Source organism: Dipodomys merriami, unplaced genomic scaffold, assembly GCF_024711535.1.
Source record: "Dipodomys merriami isolate MVZ:Mamm:240054 unplaced genomic scaffold, mDipMer1.0.p SCAF_29, whole genome shotgun sequence".
NCBI classification, from domain to species: domain Eukaryota; kingdom Metazoa; phylum Chordata; class Mammalia; order Rodentia; family Heteromyidae; genus Dipodomys; species Dipodomys merriami.
Window position 1 is genome coordinate 5,708,055 of NW_027204381.1, and position 18,028 is coordinate 5,726,082.

The 18,028-nt window shown below is 51.0% G+C and overlaps 2 protein-coding genes across 6 annotated transcripts in view; both read left to right on the forward strand.

The window, feature by feature from the left end:
- The window catches only part of Dcps (decapping enzyme, scavenger), a 51,582-nt gene extending 47,337 nt beyond the window's left edge, over window positions 1–4,245 (forward strand). Inside the window, exons 5-6 of the mRNA XM_070038300.1 lie at window positions 2,042–2,152; window positions 3,828–4,245. Coding sequence (XP_069894401.1) covers window positions 2,042–2,152; window positions 3,828–4,094 — 378 coding nt within the window. The 3' untranslated portion in view covers window positions 4,095–4,245. The remainder of the gene's footprint in view (window positions 1–2,041; window positions 2,153–3,827) is intronic.
- A 6,739-nt stretch (window positions 4,246–10,984) lies between these two features.
- St3gal4 (ST3 beta-galactoside alpha-2,3-sialyltransferase 4) overlaps window positions 10,985–18,028 on the forward strand; it is a 46,852-nt gene continuing 39,808 nt past the window's right edge. For 2 of the 5 annotated variants that reach the window (XM_070038301.1, XM_070038302.1), the window contains exon 1: window positions 10,985–11,107. In XM_070038301.1, the coding sequence (XP_069894402.1) occupies window positions 11,069–11,107 (39 nt within the window). In that variant the 5' untranslated portion in view covers window positions 10,985–11,068. Of the gene's footprint in view, window positions 11,108–14,084; window positions 14,282–18,028 lie in introns of those variants that run through there. The other 3 variants (XM_070038303.1, XM_070038305.1, XM_070038304.1) reach the window with 2 other exon arrangements.

The following is an 18,028-nucleotide window of genomic DNA, read 5'->3' on the forward strand; positions in this document are numbered from 1 at the left end:
GGGTTCAATTCCTCAGGACCATATAAACAGAAAAAGCCAGAAGTGGTGCCGTGGCACAGGTGGTAGAGCTGTAGCCCTGAGTATAGAGAGGCTCAAGGACAGAGCCCAAGCTATGAATACAAACTCCAGGACTGACAAAACAAAAACAGTGGTTGGTGGACCACTTTCTAAGGCGCCAATCTCAGACCTTCTCCTGCCCTTACCCCGCTTTTTCTAGGCCATTTCTATGGGCTAGAAGGCCCTTTGGCTGACTGCAGAAAGTCTTGAGTATCTGCAATCAAAGAATGTTTTCTTCTCCCTCCCTTACCCAGCCTATGAGCTGACTGACACCCAGCACCTGGCCCCACACTGCATTCCATGCTGGTGGAGCAGAGAGATATGATTGAGTGTCATGTTTGGGATTTGTCTGCAGACATCCTCTAAAATAAATGCAGCTATTATATTTGGGTATCTTGCGACAGTGACACAAAGCACAGCAGAAAATGTACTTAGTACATGGGCACACATCAAGCCAAATAATTTTGTTTCCTGGTTTTAGACTTGTGGTTAATGAGAGAGTGAATTTCCTGGACACAAATCCAAAAGGGATTTGTTAGCAGAACAGGCCTTGAAGGGTACAACTCTGTCCTCTGCTGGGGGGTTTCTCAGGGACATGCGTGTACTGAAGCTCTGGGACTGAGCCCAGATTTTCAGAACACTGGTGGGAAGAACTACTATGACTTGAAAAACTGTGACATACTTGAACATCCATCAGGCAGTGACATGGAAGATCTCACACTCACTTCTGAAGTTGCCTCCCCACCCCTCCCACCCCACCCCCCACCCCCGAGATTTGGCTGGGTGACTCATGCTTCCCAGATTATCTCCATGAAGAATCTTGCAGATCAGACTGCATGACTAGGGCAGTGATAGGTTTTCCCCAAACCTTGACTTCCAAGAGCCTTGACTGCCTGGCATATATGTGTGATAACTCAGCAAGACTAGGGTTTGGGGAGCTGGGAGGGTGCAGGAGGTTTCCCGGCAAGAGGGCAAGTTCATTTGCTCTCTGGCACAAGATCTTGTTGACTCTGGTTCCTTGCTCTGTTGTGACCTCCAGGTTTTTAGCCAGGCGCTGTTTTCAGGAAGGACTACAGGAAGGGTTGTCTACGAACTGTTGAGATAGGGGCTAATCACTGTGTGGTGGGTGCTCCTTACTGAGTGGCCAAGGGCTCCTTCCTTTTCCTCCTTCACATTCCCCCCTCCACTCCCACATGTGCCGTTGACTTCAGACAGGTCAAGCTGCTCGCCCTCCCTGTTCTGTGCCCTGTCCAATCTAGCATCTGAGTGTTCACTCCCACTGTCCCCTCTAAGTGGCCTTTCTCCTCTAGAAGCCTTTCCTGGATAGCCCCCAGCTTGCTGGCAGCTTCCCTTCCTCCTCCTATGCTTTTATCACTGTGTTTTGGGGACTTCAGCTCAATGGGAGAACAAATGCATACCATGCACAAGGCCCTGGCTTGCTGCTTCCCCTGCAGCAACCATGAAAAGAAAAAGGAAAAAAGTCTATTGCATTTCTCCTTACAGCAGTGTAACTTATAAGCATGGATTGGACTTTTAAGTACGTACACAGATTAGACTATGAACTTGTGGATGGAAAGACTTGTCCTTGAACCTCTTCCTTATCTCCCCTCCTTCACCCTGTCCATATATAGATGTTTCCCTATATAGGATATTCTTTTTTGTTTGTTTTGTAGCCCAGGCTAGCTTTGTACTCTACCCTCCAGCCCAGTCTCCTCAGTGTTGGAATTACAGGCACACAGTACCATGCCTAGCTCCTTGTGGTAGTCTGTAGCTGAATGGGTCAAAGTTCTGTCCCTGAAACAGTCCTATTCACCTTGGGCACATCAAAATGCCTTGAGATTGGTTCCGTTGTTAGAGTTGGCTCTGGGTACCGTAAGGATTTGGGGAGGTGTTGGGGACGTGGGGGTTTTAAGGCTGCCAACCTCGTGGTATGGCCCTGGCTAAAATCGGCATTGTCCTCTGTTCTTTCCTCCCCGCCATGCAGCTAGATGACCTATACTTGATTGCCATCTGCCATCGCCGGGGCATCAAATCACTTCGGGATCTGACTCCAGAACACCTGCCGATGCTCAGGAACATCCTCCGGGAGGGGCAGGTGAGTTATGTCACCAAGCAGATTCTAGCATGTTTCTTGGGCTTCCTTCCTCACCCTTCCTGGAGTCTGTCTGGAAATGGACTTCTCTCTGAATGCCAGTGTTGGGTCTCTGAACATCATAGGTTGACTCACCAGGTCCTTTGTTTCCTGCCCAGTGCTCCTGCTCTACTTCTAGCCATCTTTCCTTGTCCTACACTCATTCTCTCCTACCTTTCTCTGCAAGTCCCATCTGCCCCTCCAACTCAAGTCCCAGCCCTTTCCACCCCAGGATCACCCATCCTACTCATAACATTCACCTCCTACTAGACAAGTTTCTTGGACTGTGGGCACTTCATTCTATTCATGTGTTTCCTTGTCTAAAGGCAGGCTGAATTCTATAGCACTTGGCTTTCTAGGGTACTTGATTGAAGTGAAAGAAATTATAAGGGCACTGAAAGCCTTTGGGGCAGAAAAGGATGAGAGAAGACTGAATAGAGTCTTGAGTGTGTCCCGAACTGCTGCCTTGGCCAAGTGGCCTGTGGGCCTCAGTGCCTGGTCAGGGTCCCTTCTAAACCCACCATGCTACAAGCATCCACCATTTTACTCTGAAAAGTGGGTACCAAACAGGGAAGGAGCTCTGCCCCCTTTCTGATCCGACCTAAAGCTCTGTCTGAACTCACTGCCATTGTGCTCTGAACTGTCTCTCACTCCCAAACCCTCCTGCCTGTGGCACCTCCCTCAGGCCGCCTTTACCTTTTGAGGAGACTTACTGCTGTCAGGAAATAGTCTTTGGATACTGCTGATAGCCCTGAATAGCGTCTTTCTCTCAGAGATGCTGGGCCTACATTTCCTTCCCCTACAGCCTGGGTGAACTCACCTTGGCAACCAGCCCTGCTGAGCCCACAAAACCTTTGGGTGCCTTGGCTCTGAGCTCACACCCTGTTGTCATGATCCAGTGATTCTGGGGGTGTATTCTGAATCCATAGAAGCCCTCGTCTTTTTTTCTGTTCCCCTCTAACCTCAGGGATCAGCTCACCATGGAGACTAGTGTCTCCTTGTGATTCCCAGGCTTGGGGACTCCTAGTGGGTATAGTTGACAGAAAAAGATTTTTTGCTCTGAACAAGATAGAATGAATGGTTACAGGGAGCCAGAGCCAAAGTAAATGTTTTCCTCTTTCACAAGGAGCCAGCTGAGGTGTCTGTGTGGGTCTGGGTCAACCCTGCCTACATTCTCTGCTTAGCACAGCCCCATCTCCATTGTTTCTAAGCCTCATTCCAAGAGGGTGAGACTTCCTCCCAATCCCTTCAACTTTGATTGCTTGTGAATCATTCGTTAGAAGGCCAGTCCCTACAGTCTTGGGACTCTAGACCTGACCTTAGTTGCTGGGACTTCCTTGGTTTCCAAAAGGAGCTCATGTTTTATGCAGTTTGGCATCAGAGAACCCTGGTGGAGGCCATGGCTTGCATCTGCTAAGGGGACTGGCTCAGCTTTGCTGCTGACATCTGTTATTTGTTGATCTCCTTCAGTGGAAGACAGGGATCTGAAACAAGCAATGGGCAGGGAGCTCCTGGTGGGTTTTGTAAGCCGTCCCAGGCTAGCCCTGGTTAACATGGGAGAAGGGTCCAGGCAGCGGATGTGGCGCAAGACACGGGCAACACATGATCCATTTAGCTGCTCTCTCTCTTTCCTCATCAGGAAGCCATCCTGCAGCGCTACCAGGTGAAGGGAGACCGCCTTCGTGTGTACCTGCATTACCTGCCCTCCTACTACCACCTGCACGTGCACTTCACCGCCTTGGGCTTCGAGGCGCCTGGCTCAGGTGTGGAGCGGGCTCACTTGCTGGCCGAGGTGATCGAGAACCTGGAGTGTGACCCCATGCACTACCAGCGACGCACTCTCACTTTTGCTCTGAGGACCGACGATCCCCTGCTCCCGCTCCTGCAGAAGTCCCAGCAACCCTGAGCATGGCGGGGAAAAAGGCACAGATGCATGGGTTAAGGGGTTGACATAGGGCTGTTTTTGTTTGTTTTTATCTCCAAGGGAATTTTTTAAATGTATTTTGTATGGGCTATTCTTTATATAAGAATAAAAGTACTGGGCTCTCTGGTGAGAATCTGATGGCTTGGGCTAGAAAGGGGGGGGGCAGGGGGGAGGCGGGGAGTAAGGGTGGTAAGTGGGCAGAGCTGGTGGGAAGGCGGCAGGAAGGGTGGAAAGTCTCAGGGTGGCTGCCACAGCTGGCAAGTAACAGCCCCTTGAGAAGGGTTTTTCCACATGCATCAATTCTCTGCCCCGTTGGCACTCCTGCCCGGTTACCACATACTTCCCCACCCCATCTCTTCTTTGGGGGGGGGTCTCCCACCAAAACCAAATTCAAACCTTTCTGGTAATAGTCTATAGAGGTTTCAATGTCATTTCCTCCTTCCCTCCCCAGCCCTAAGGTCCCACACACCCTGGGTGTGCGTCAACCCTGTTGATAAACTCTTTGAGGAGGTTGGGGATTGATGCTTGAAAGTGGGAGAGTATTCATGAGAATCAGATGATGCAAGTCCCAAACGCCTGCTATTACCTCTCTTATTTGATCAGTGAGTCCCTGGCCTTGAATTTATTATCTAGGCAAGAAGACAAAACACTCACATGAAGCAGCAGATCAAGTTCCAAACTTTTATCAGCAAGGGCAAAATGGTCTGATTGCCCTGAGTACAAAGCTGTAAATGGGCTTGGTGTCTGGGTGGTCAGAACCGTGAGGTTCATAGATTCTAAGGCTGTCAAGCGACCTTGAAGTGACAGACTAATGACCAGTTACGGAGCTGGCAGGGTCCTGTCTGAGAGGGTGACATCTCAGTGTGCTAGCAGAGGAGGGACACAGCATTCATGTCAGCGCAGTCTAACAGAGGACAATGTCCTCTTACTGCCGGAGAGGGGCTGACATTTACTGTTTGTCAGGGCAGGGCTGAGGAAGTGCTCTGTGCAGACAGGATGTTACACTCAGAAGTAACAGAGAAGGAAAGTATGAGGCACAGGGGTAACTGTCACCCTTCCTATTGTGCCCGGGCACCAAGGCCTGGTTTCAGAGCCCTACTTCTTTCCTTGAAGGTAAGGCTCTCAAGTGGTGGCCCTGGCTCTGGCCCCTACTCCAGTCTGGCCCTGTCTACTGGAGAGAGCATGGGTCACCCTGAGAGAGACTCCCTGAGAAGAGTAAGCGAGTAGACAGAGCTGGTGAGTGGGAAGCCTCTGGGCTCCTGCAGTCTCCAGTAGCTCCAGGTGACATGTGAGCAAGTGATTGTTCTGCTACCTAGGAGTTGGCGGGTACTGACCAGAGCAGGTGGGTCTGTCTCAGAGGCTGAGTCTGCCAGATCCATTCATGCTGCCAACACGTTCACACATGGTTTCCTAGACAGAAAGCAAGTGGACAGAAAGCAAATCGACTGTAGGCAAGGCCATTGGCCACTGCTCAGGGAGGGTGAGAGGTCTGGAGGTCACAGGCTAACCTGAGGTCCCAGAGCAGTTTTCAGTATGCAGATTGCTCCCTGGGTCTCAGTTCTTCTCCTTCCAGGTGCCAGAGGAGATAATTGACCCCCGTCCTCTCTAAAAGCAAAGGGTCCTGACAAGCAGACACCATCTTCTCCAGATTTTGCAAAGCCGCCCAGTGAGGCTTTCCTCCAGCACCTCACTTGTTCCCTCACTCACCGCCCTTCACTATTGGCTACCTGCCAGTCCAGTCTCACAGCATGAGCTGACCTTTGTGTCCCGGGCAGTGGTGGTGGTGGTGGTTTCATGGTGCCTTGCCTGGAGAAGATGGACAGTAGGCATTTGATGGCTGGGTGCATAAACCTGTACAGAGGGAGCAGAGTTGAGACAAAGCTCCCTCATTCACTGACAAGGTCATAGCAGCCAGGGCTGTAGTCCGGTCTGGAGAAGCAGCCAGTACATTCCCAGGGCGTAGTTCCAGGCAGACAGACCCGCACCCTGGACGGCTTCCCAGCTTCCCAGCTCCCCCTTGGGCCAGCCAATTCTATCTTCATTGTGCAAGGAGGGGCCTTTCGGAGATCATGTACCCTGCCCCCACCTTGTTTTCCCAGCAGTACAGAGGGGTCCCTCTCTAGGCCTTGCCATTATTATTATTATTATTATTATTATTATTATTATTATTATTGCTAAGATTAGCATCTGCCTGACACCTGGCAGGGGTCCCTTTATAGCTAGCCAGTTTTACCTCCAGAGAATATGATGGCAGTCTTTCCCTAGAGCCCAGCACCCATTGTGATCTCATGACCCTTAATACTTTATCCCATGGATATGTCTGCCAGGCAGCCCAGCCACATGCCAGAGGTCCCCAGAGTTGGCCACTGCCCAGTACTATTGAGGTCCCATCTAAAGCACACTTTCTGTGTCTTTGTAGGGCAACTCTTTCCATCAGACTCTCCTGTGTGACTTGTCTAGGTAGATTTACGAACATTACTTCTTATTCCAACTTAGAGCTATTGGCTTGTGTGTCTGCCCCACTGGGCTAACAGTTTTGAAGATAAGGACTTGTTTAGTCATTTCTGTCTGCCCAACATACTGAGGACACTGGCTGCCAAGGAAGAGTTGAAATGAAATTATTACAGTTCATTTAAAGGATCTTCATCTCATTCCATTTTATCAACACAGAACAGGATCCAGCTATCTTGTCCAATGTTACAGGGATAAATATCAGCTCCAGGAAGCTGAGACTTCCTGCTCTTTGTTCACTATTTACCAAGGATCTAGGACAGTGCCAAGCCCGTACTAAGTGTTCAATAAACACATGAATACAAGAAAGGGGCTGAGCTGCTAAGTTCTGGCCTCCTGGTTCCAGATCAGGAGTTGTAGGGTGACAACCTCCCCTTTGCCCATGCTGTTACTTCAGAGGCCAATATCCTGCCTCCCTAAAGAGTAAATACAATGCGGGGTGCTAGTGGCTCATGCCTGTAATCCTAGCTACTCAAGGCTGAGATCTGAGGATCGTGGTTCAAAGCCAGCCCAGGCAGGAAAAGCTGTGAAACTCTTATCTCCAATAAACCACCAGAAAACCAGAAGTGGCACCATGGCTTAAGTGTTAGAGCACTATCCTTGAGCTGAAGAGCTGAGGGACAGCGCTCAGGCCCAGAGTTCAAGACCGACAAAAAAAAAAAAGATACCAGGTCCTCTGGCAGTGAGAGGGTATTGTGGCCATGCTGAAGAGAGTATACTCATGTGAAAATGGGTCCTTTGCTCTGCTGGAACAATGTGAGATGTTACTCTTTCCAGATAAATCTTGATGTATCCACAAGTGGCTTTTATCCTGGCCTGGTATGAAAGAAAGAAAACAATTGGATGCATGACTGCTAGTATTCCTTAGTTTTTCTCTTTTTGCCCCCAAATGGTAGGTATTTAACACAGTGTGTGTGTGTGTGTGTGTGTGTGTGTGTGTGTGTGTGTGTGTGTATGCGCGTGCGCCCGTGCGCACATGCACATGTACATACATTGGTACTTGGAATCAGGGCCTTGTACTCTTGCTTAGTTTTCTTGCTCAAGGTTGGTGCTCTACCCACTTGAGCCATGCCTTTACTACCAGCTTTCTTTTGCTGATTAGCTAGAGATAAGAGTCTCAAGGAAACTGGCCACTGGTAGCTCTTGCCTATAATCTTAAGTACTCAGGCTGAGATCTGAGAATCAGAGGAATGTGGTTTGAGGCTAGCCTCAGGCAAGAAAGGCCCTTGAGTCTTACCTCCAATTAACCATCTAAAAACTGCAAGGGGAGCTTTAGCTCAAAGTGATAAGAGTGCTAGCCTTGAGCAAAAAATTTTGCTCAAGGACAGTGCCCAGGCCCTGAGTTAAAGACCCACAACCACCAAAAAAAGGTGGGGGGGGGGTAAGGGAAGGGGGCGTGAGGGTGGGTCTTATGGACTTTTCTGATCTGGATGACTTTGAACCACAATCCTCAGATCTCACCCTTCTGGGTAGCTACACTGAGCCACCTTCTAGCCACCGCCAGACCCCCCTCCCCTGTGAGCAGCTGGGATTACAGACATGAGTGTCCAGCTTCAATACATTCTTATTAACTGTAGCCAGCAAGTTGCACAATAGATCCTAACTTCTTTCTCCTGACCATTTCCCAGGTCTACACCCACCTATTCCTGCTAACCACCATTCTCCTCTCCGTTCCTGTGAGCTCCACTCTTTAGATTCCATATATAAGTGAGATCGTGCACTATTTGTCTTCATTTGATTATCATTAGCCAAATGGCAAGTGCAAGCAAAGGCCCACATGTTAGGGAAGCTGGGGCTCAGTATGTCTGGGACTCAGAACTAAGCTTCAATCATGGGTAGAGAAAGATCATGAACATTAGCCAGTTTTCCCTCAAGGCTAGGATGAAGTCATGATTAGTCGGAGCTGGGGCTCAGTGGTGGAGCTCTTGCCTAGTGTGTGTAAGGCCCTCACTTGGAACCTTGCACTGAAGAAAAGAAAGAAAAGATAGGGCAGACAAGGCTAAGAGTAAGCTTCATGACATTCTGTTCCTCCTCCTCCTGGGAAGCAAAGTGATCTGATGATTCCATTGTAGACTGTACACTATAACCATGTGTGATCTTGAGCAAGTTCCCTAACTGCTTATGAGATCCAAGTGATCAGAATGCCCAGCCCAGGAGGGAGACTTGAGGATTAAATGAAAGGATTTTGTAGACCTAGTATCTGTAAGGTCCGCTCCTGGATGGCGGGCAGACTCCACCCTCCTCGCAGCAAAGTCTCCACCCAGTACCTGCGTTACCTAGGCAACTGGCACACCTGGCACATCTGCATCCGCTTAAGTCACATCTGAATTTGAAGTGGCCACACCTTTCTCCTCCCATACCCTAGATAAGGCCTAGCCCAAGCCCAAAAGCTCTCTTTTCTAGCTCTTTCTCAGCTCTTTCCCACCTCTTTCCCAGGCCTTTCTCAGCCGCCTGGAGGGTCAACTTGGCCTGATCCCCAGCCAGAACGATGAATAAACCTACCCCTTACCTGAATACCACGTGTGTGGTGTGGTTCTTACTCGGCTACCTCTTATTAAAAACCTAACAGTATCATTAATAAATACTAGTTGTTTTTTCCTTTGTCATTCCTGGGGCTTAAACTCAGGTCCTAGGCACTGTCCCTGAGCTTTTGTGCTCAAGCCCAGCATGCTGCCTCTTGAGTAAGCCACAGTTCCACTTTCTAGCTCTCTGGTGGTTAATTGGAAGTAAGCCTCATGGATTTTCCTGCTTGTCCCAGCTTTGAACTGTGACCCTCAGATCTCAGCCCACTGAGTAGGTAAGATTACAGGCATGAGCTATCAGTGCCTGGCTACATATTAGCTATTTTTCTGTCGTAAGAATGACCAAAAAAGGATGAAAGAAATGAGATATTGTGGGTTAGATTCTTGTCTACACCTTGAATGTGTGTGTTTATGTCCCTCTTTAAATTAATATATTGCCTGGTGCCAGTGGCTTATACTAATAGCCTAGTTACTCAGGAGGCTGAGATCTGAGGACCATGGTGCAAAGCCAACCTGGGCAGAAAAGTCCATGAAACTCTTATCTCCAATTAACCAGCAAAAAGAAAACAAAACAAATTTTAAAAAATGGAAGTGGAGGTGTGGCTTAAGTGTTAGGGCACTAGCCATGAGTGAAAATGCAGCTAAGGGACAGTGCCAGTCCTAGAGTATAAACACACACACACACATACACAAATACACAAAGTGATAGTGAGGTCCTTGGGAAGGGATTAGATGGACAGCAGAACCTTCATAAATAGGATTAGTTCCATATAAAAGAGACCCCAGGGCTGGGAAGGTGGCTCAGTGGTAGAACGCTTGCCTTGCATGCATGAGGCCCTGGGTTCGATTCCTCAGCACCACATAAGCAAAAAGAAAAAAGCCAGAAGTGGCGCTGTGGCTCAAGTGGTAGAGTGCTAGCCTTGAGCTGAAGAGCTGAGGGACAGTGGCCCAGGTCCAGAGTTCAGACCCCATGACTGGACCCAAAAAAACAAAATAAAATAAAAAATAAAATAAAATCAGTCCTGGAGCTTGAACTCTGAGCCTGAACGCTGTCCCTGAGCTTCTTTTTGCTCAAGACTAGTACTCTACCACTTAAGCCACAGGGCCACTTCTGGCTTTTTTTTTTTTTTTTTTTTGAGTATCTTATTGGAGATAAGCTTATGAACTTTTCTGCCTGGGTGGCTTTGAACAGTGATCTTCAGATCTCAACTTCCTGAGTAGTTAGGATTACAGGCATGAGCCACTGGCATCACAGACTTTTTGTAGTTAATTAGTTGAAGCCCTAAAGAGAGACCAGGGCTTCCTAAAATGACTTCTTGGGATCTCTTCCAGCTAAAAAAACTTGCTGGAATGCAATTTAGTCTTGGCCTTCTGGCAGGTTTCTAACACTACAACAGTGATGTCCCTTGCTATTGAGATCCCTGGGAACAGCTCCATTCCATAGTCCAGCCATATAAATCTGATAAAAATAGGAGCTGAAATACCAGCCTGGAGTTACTATTTTTAAAAGCGTCTGAGATGTTAGATTGGGTTTATTTCTTCTTCAAACACCATCGTGCTGTTCCCTCCTCCTGGTGGGCAGGATGTTAACGTGGCACATTTGAGAAGGACAGGAGCCAGAAGCCTAAGAGACACATTTGTTAAGCATCCACACCATTGCCTGCCAGGGTTTTGCCACAGGGCCAGAGTTTCCTAGGTGTGGATGCACCTGCTCCTCCTATAGGCCCCTTTCTGTACCTGCTACTTCTCTGGTGTCCCCAGCAGAGGTCTTGCCACGCCCACCACAGGAGAGGCAGGAGAACTAAAAAGAGAGCCAGGAAAGGAATGGAGGTGGCATTACTTAGAAGCAGCCTGGATGCAGATTTGTTCTACAGGTTGTCTTGGCCTAGCCTTGGTGCAGCTAACCTGAAGAAGGAACAGTCCATGAACCAATCTGTGCTTGGCCTACCACATTACCTCTTGGTAAGCAGCTTGTACTGTAGGTGGGCCAAAGGATTCGGTGGAGTTGGGAAGGGTCTGGAGGTCAGTGCTGGGATGAAAGCAACAATTGCTTCGTTCCTATCACCGAAGATACAGTTTCTAGGCCACAGAGCTGGGCTTCTGGCTGTGCAGTTAAGAAGCTGGAGGGGAAAGGTCCTGAATAAGCACATTGTGGCTAAAGAGAGGTGATCAGAATTATACTTCGCTTCAAGAGACCACGTCCCCAGATATAGGATAAGCTGGGGTTGTGAGAACCTGCATATAGCTTATAAGTTAAAAGAGGAATTCCACCTCTTTAATAATAGCACAGTTATATATAGTGTGTTATGCTTTCAGTCCACATCCATTGCTTTATTTAATACGACAGCTTTCTGAATCAGCTCTGTTATTTCCATTTCTTTTCTTCTTGTGAGAAAACGAAAGCTACTTAGTGGTAAAGGCAGGGTTGGAACTCAGGTCTCTAGGAACAGAGCTGGCTTTTAAAGTTCTCATTTACATGGCACTTACCAAGAATTATAACCTGTTTAGATACTGGATATAAAAAATTTCAACCAGCCAGGCACCAGTGGTTTAGGCCTATAATCCTAGCTTCTCTGGAAGCTGATATATTAGGATCAAAGTACAAACCAACCCCAGGTAGAAAAGTTTGCTGCTGGGCTGGGGAGGTGGCTCAGTGGTAGAGCGCTCGATTTGCATGCTCAATGCCCTGGGTTCGATTCCTCAGCACCACATAAGCAAAAAGAAAAAAGCCGGAAGTGGCGCTGTGGCTCAAGTGGTAGAGCGCTAGCCTTGAGCTGAAGAGCTCAGGGACAGCGCCCAGGCCTTGAGTTCAGGCCCCATGACCGGACCAAAAAAAAAAAAAAAAAAGAATTGTGAATGTGAACACTTAGTCTATAATAAATTCTTTAAAAAAAAAAAGAAAAGAAAAGAAAAGAAAAGTTTGCTGCTTGGGAGACTTTGGGAGACCTCCAATTAACCAATAAAAAGTTGGAAGTAGGGGTGTGGCTTAAAGGGTAGAGCAAGGAGCAACAGGGAGAGTGCTTGGGCCTTGAGTTCAAGCTTCAATACTAGACTGCGTGTGTGCACATATGCATGTGTGACACACAGAAACACACACCTGCAAGTGGAGAGGCCAGGCTGATTCTTGGATCTGCTATGGGATACACCTAGTTTTTTCTTCCTGGGCCAGTTTTCCTTCTGTAAAATAGCATCTTCCTTGTGTGTATGTGTGTGTGTGAGTCGTAAGACTTGAACTTGGGAGTGCTCAAAGCTAGTGCTCTACCACTTGAGCCGCAGCTCCACTTCCTTTTTAGAAGTTTATTGGAGATTAAATTCTCATGGACTTTCCTGCCTGGGCTGGCTTTGAACTGCTATTCTCAGATCTCAGCCTCCTGAGTAGCTAGGATTATAGGTGTGAGGTATTTCCTCTTGTTGCGTCCAATGCAAGGACTTAAGTCATTGTGTTCTGTTTCTGTTTGTTTATTTGTTTTTGTCAGTCATGGGGCTTGAACTCAGGGCCTGGGCACTGTGTCTGAGCTTCTTTTGCTCAAGGCTAGCACTACATCATTTGAGCCACAGCGCCACTTCCAGCCTTTTCTGTTTGTGTGGTACTGAGAAATCAAACCCAGGGCTTCTTTTTTTTTTTTTTTTATGGTGTTAGGAACTGAATTCAAGACCACCCACTTACAAGGCAGGCACTCTACCGCTTGAGCCACACCTCCAGTCCTCTCTGGTTCCAGTTATAGCTGAGCATGCTGTGCAGCAAATATTTGTTGTATGAATGTACGACTGACAAGGCCAAAGGAACCACTGAGATAAAGTTAACAAGACATAAACTTTAGCTAAAGAGGACTTCTCTGGAAGTCCTCAAGCTCACTACTAGCTTGCTCTTAGTCATATCCTGTCCTGCTTCTCAGTGTGTGTGTGTGTGTGTGTGTGTGTGTGTGTGTGTGTGTGCGCGCGTGTGTGTGTGTGTGTGTGTGTGATTATAAAGACTCTCACAGACTTTCTTGCCTGGAGTGACAACAAACTGGGATCCTCAGTTCTCAGCTCCCTGAGTAGCTAGGATTACAGACATAATAGGATTACAGCTCCCCGCTCTGCTTTATTCAGAACAAGCTATCTCTCTGCAGCTGGATGGTAAGCTTCCTGGAGACAGGGATTGGACACTTTCCTTGGAGTCTTGGGTGCCTCAGCCCCTTAATAAACCATGTGCTGACCTGGGAAGAGAACCTTGGAAAGAAATGGTCCTGCAGAGTGATTTCTGCACTCTTCTGCACACCCCGGGCTCACTCGGGGTGTGTGTGTGTGTGTGGAACCAGGGTTAGGGAGGTTGATGGGGTTTCCTCCTGGAGACTGGTTGCCTGGCACCTTCAGTTAAAACGGAAACCGAGATGCTACTGGGGGACGAAGATAGGGCGTGTAAGGGAGGGGTGCAGAGGCAGCGATTGGGAGCCTGGCAGGCTCAGACTGGGGCAGAAGAGGGGCCCAGGAAGTCTTCCCAGGGCCACCTGGCCACCCTGAAGTGCCTGGGGTGGCGAGGATGAGGAAGGGCTGGCTCCCAGAACGAGGTGTCCCCGGTGCCTCAGTTTCTCCAACGAGGGGGAGGACACGGTTCAGCGCAGGGGGAGAGCAGGAGAGAACCCTTTCTGGGGAGCTCCCCGTTTCCGGGAGGGCATACCCATCCCGGCGGCGCCGGCCCCGCCTCTGCCTCCCTCCCGCCCCCCGTCGCCTGGTCTTCGCGCGCCTCCCGCACCCCGGGCGCCGGGCACCCCGGGCGCCGGGCCTGGCTCCGGGAGGGGGCTCGCAGGTTCCTAACCCCAGCGCGCGTCCGCCCGGCCCGCGCGCAGCATCGCCCCCGCCCTTCCTCCTCCACCACCCCGCCCTTCCTCCCCGGCTCCCCGGCGCTGTGCGCAAGCGTGTCCAGCCCCTTCCCCCGCCCCCCGCCCAGCCCGGGCCCCCGCCTCCCCGTCACACGGGGCACCAGGGGAGCCGGCACACTCGCCCCGCTCCCAGGCCGGCCCCGCGCCCCGGGACCGGGACAGGGACAGGGACCGGGGCCGAGCGGAGCCGCCGCGCCGCGCCGCCAGTCCGTGCGCCTAGCGGATCGGAGCTGTGCGCCGAACCGGCCTGCCCCGCCCCGCTCCACCCGCGAGGGTGAGTACGCGGCGCCGGGCTCCGGGGGCCCCGCGCCGGAGGGCGGGGAGCGCAGAGGGGTCCCGGGCTGCCCAGCCCCAGCCGTGCGCCCGCTGCGGGGCCCGGGGAGTGCACAGGCCCAGCTCGTGGACGCAGTTCGGCCCTGGGTTGGGTGGGGTGGCCACAGCCCTAAGGAGCCAGCGGGCTGCTGCTTCCCGGGGCATCCGATTTTTATTCCCCCCCCCCCCCCATGGCGGGAAGCCCGATTCTTCTCGCGCCCTTAGAGTAGGCAAACTGGACCGTCCTCTCTCTTCTCCGCAAAGTTTCTACCCCCGATCTGGATGGCAGAGGTTGCCCTCTCAGCATGCTCTGAGCCATGGTTTCTCCTACAACTGTCCCTACCGCCCCTCACCACCCCCCCCCCCAAGTCTGGGACACGTGGATCTGCTTGGCTGAAGGTGACAAGCGGTGCAGGGGCTGTGTGTGGGAGTAGCAAGGTCGCTGAGCCAGTGCCCAACGATAGGGTGGCCGCCAGGAGGCTGGCCATGCCCGTGGCATCAGGAACATATTGTGTGTTGGGGGGGGGTGTCTTTTGGGGCCTAGGACACCGTGCTTCAAAGCTGGCCTGAGTGGTGGGCAGTGGGAAGGAGAGGGTGGGATTGAACTGGAGGCAAAGCCCCCCGGGCTCAGCTGTCTGCTCTGAGTGTCTTTCTGGGTCCCTTGTTGGCAGGGGCCTCTGGCCAGCCCATAGCTGCCAGCACGCCTGCCAGCACAGCCCCTCTCCATGCCCAGCCCAGGATGGTGGCGGTGGGGGCAAAGGGCTACGGTAGGGAGGTTTGGTCTGGGTTGTGAGGCCTGATCTACTGCTGCTTTCTCTGTTCCCCAGACTGGGATCCGGCTTGAGGGACTGCTGCATTACATCTGGGGGTGTAGTGTGTGGGTGCAATGTGCCCCCTCTGACCTCATGGCCACCTAGAGGCCGACCCCTTCTGCACTGCCACCACTCAAGCAGGCTGTACTGAGCACCACTGGAGGGAATCCACACAGAGAGGAAGCCAAGTTCAGGGGGACTTTGTAGAACCTTGGGAATGGGTCTGTTAACAGGCAGCGTTGTCAGGAGGTACACAACCCCATGCCAACTGTGCAAGGCCAGTCCTGCTGACCCCACCCTCCAACCCTGTTTCTCCAGGCCCTGGCATTTGCCCATGAGATTTTTTTTTAATGAGTTGATCTGTATTAAGTACTGTGAAAAGTGCCTTGGAGGGGAAGAGCTATTGGCTGCTGGAAGTATTTCTTCCCCACCCTTGTTCTTCCAGAACTGCTCTCTAATTCTAGAGTGAAAACCTACAACCCCTGCTGCTTGGGGTGGAGAAAGTCACTGTAGAGCTCTTCCACTTTGCTGGGAGCTGGTCTAGGAGTCCCCTCTGCCCAAGCTGAGGTGACCCAACTTCCTGCTGTGCTTCTGAGAGTGCCCTTTATGCCTTGTCCTGCTGTGTAGAAGGTCTCAGGTGGGAGGCCTCAGGCTGCTTCATGGGCCCCTGGATTCCACCAAGAAGTCAAGGGAGAACCAGGAGTTGGGACTGACTTGAAGGTGACAAGGAGAAGGGACATAGAAGGAGACATCGAGGAGAGGGGACCTAGATAGGAGACATGACAAAAAATACAGTAAGAGCTGAGTGCCTGTGGCTCATGCCTGTAATCCTAGCTGCTCAGGAGGCTGAGATCTGTGGAACACAGTTGGAAACCAGCTGGGGCAGACAAATCCATGAGATGATCACTTCCAATTAACCACCAAAAAACTGTAAGTAGAGTAGTAGTTCAAGTGGTAGAGCTCCAACCTTGAGGGGCAAAGCTAAGGGACCATACCCCGGCCCTGAGTTCAAGCCCCGTTAGTGCACATATGCCACTCATACAGACTTGCACAGGGTAAATTGGGACCTGGGAGTGTGACTCACTTAGTAGGGAGCTTGCCTAACGTGTTCAAGGCTCTGGGAGGGAAAAAAAAAAAAAAGTGATACTTACTTGGACTTTGGGCTGACAAGGCATCTTTAGCTTGGAAGTGGGTTTTGCTGCTGAATAGGGCCCCACTTCCCAGGTGGAGGAAGGAAGCCCCTGGCATCTTCTAGGTTCTTTCTTTGCTCCCTTCCCTGAAGTAGTGACTCTCGCGCCCCCCTCTCCCCCCTCCCCCGCCCTCCTCTAACTCTGAAGAGCAGAGGGCCTACAGCCATATGGATTTTGGTTTCTGGGTAGAATCGAAGTGTTGTAAATCCTGGGAAGCTCAATTCTCTCCACCCCCAGCCCAGGCAAGGAGGAGACAGGTGCTCCTTTCCGGTGGGGCCATCTGAGTTAGCATCTGCCCCTTGCTAGGGTGGCCACCCAGAGGCACTACTCCAAAAGTCTCCCAATGGAATTAGAGCTCCTCTCACACAATGGCTTGAGGTTCGCACCATCTGTTGTAGGTAGAGGATCATTCCATCTTACGCCTAATGGTTGCATGCGACCAGGTTCCAGTTCCCCTGTGTGTATGAAAGGGAGGGGTGGATAGGGAGCCCAGGCCTCAGTAGGGTCTGGAGGCCAAGCCAACAGATTGCAATCAAGACAAGGCTTCCAGCTCCAGGAGATGGACTTTGGACATTGAAGGACAAGGCTGGTATTAAGGGATAGGGCCCTTCAGCTCACTGTACCTGTTCCCCTCCCCTGACTTAGCCCCATGCACTGTGCGTTAGATTGTTCCCTGCTAGTGGGTAGCTTAGCTACTGCTTCTGGGTCCCCTGGCACTCAGGACCCACCTTCTTTCTCAAGACCTGGCTGTTGACTGGAAGCTTGTAGTTTCTGTGAGGGAGTAGTCAGGGTTGGCTCCTTTGAGTTACTGGAGTCATCAGACCATTCCTTTCTTGTTTCCCAGACCTCTGTGCTCCCCGGTGCTGCTGTGGAATGAGCTGTTAGCCACCTGGCCTTGTGCTCTCCCAACCCCTTCCACACTACTCGGGCTGTGGCTTTCAGAGACAGAAGGGTGTGAGTATCCAGGTGTAAGTCTTCCTTTAGTCTCACCTGGAGCCAGGCCACACAGCACCATCTCTGCCTGCCCTCCTCCAGAGACATAATGGGATTGTCTAGACTCCAAAGCCCTATGTTCTGCTCTAGGCCCAACAGGGGGGAGGGTCTGCTGCTCTTCTGAGGCCTGGTTAGGCCACCCTCAGTTTTCCTCCTGGGACATAAGTGTGAGGAACGCCTGGCTGCAGAAGCCTAGGAGCAGCTGGAGGACAAGGACAGTCTTTGTCCTCTTGCCTGCAGCTAAGTTCAAGCCAGTACTGGGGTTAGGGTCTCCAGAATCTGGGAGAGTCCAGGGAGCCAGGCAGGAGAGTGCTAGGCCGGCATGCAGCTGTGTGTCCACCATGGACCCAAACCTCCTCCAGGGTGTGGTGGTGCTGCTTGGATTGCATTAATGCCAGTTGTGTCAGTGGTCTGCTCTGTGTCTTCTGTCCATTGCAGTATAATAAGCCATAATGAAAAGGGATCTAGAGTGTGAAGGTATAGCTCAGTGGGAAAGTGCTTGCCTGGCATGTATGAAGCCCTGGTTCAATTCCCAGCCCTGCAAAAGGAATGTGGGAAGGAAGGGAGGGAGGGAGGGAGGAAGGAAGGAAGGAGGGAAGGAAGGAAGGCAGGCAGGCAGGCAGGCAGGAAGGAAGGAAGGAAGGAAAGAAGGAAGGAAGGCAGGCAGGCAAAAAAAGAAAAAAGAAGAGAGAATCACTGACTTTCTAAAAGTCA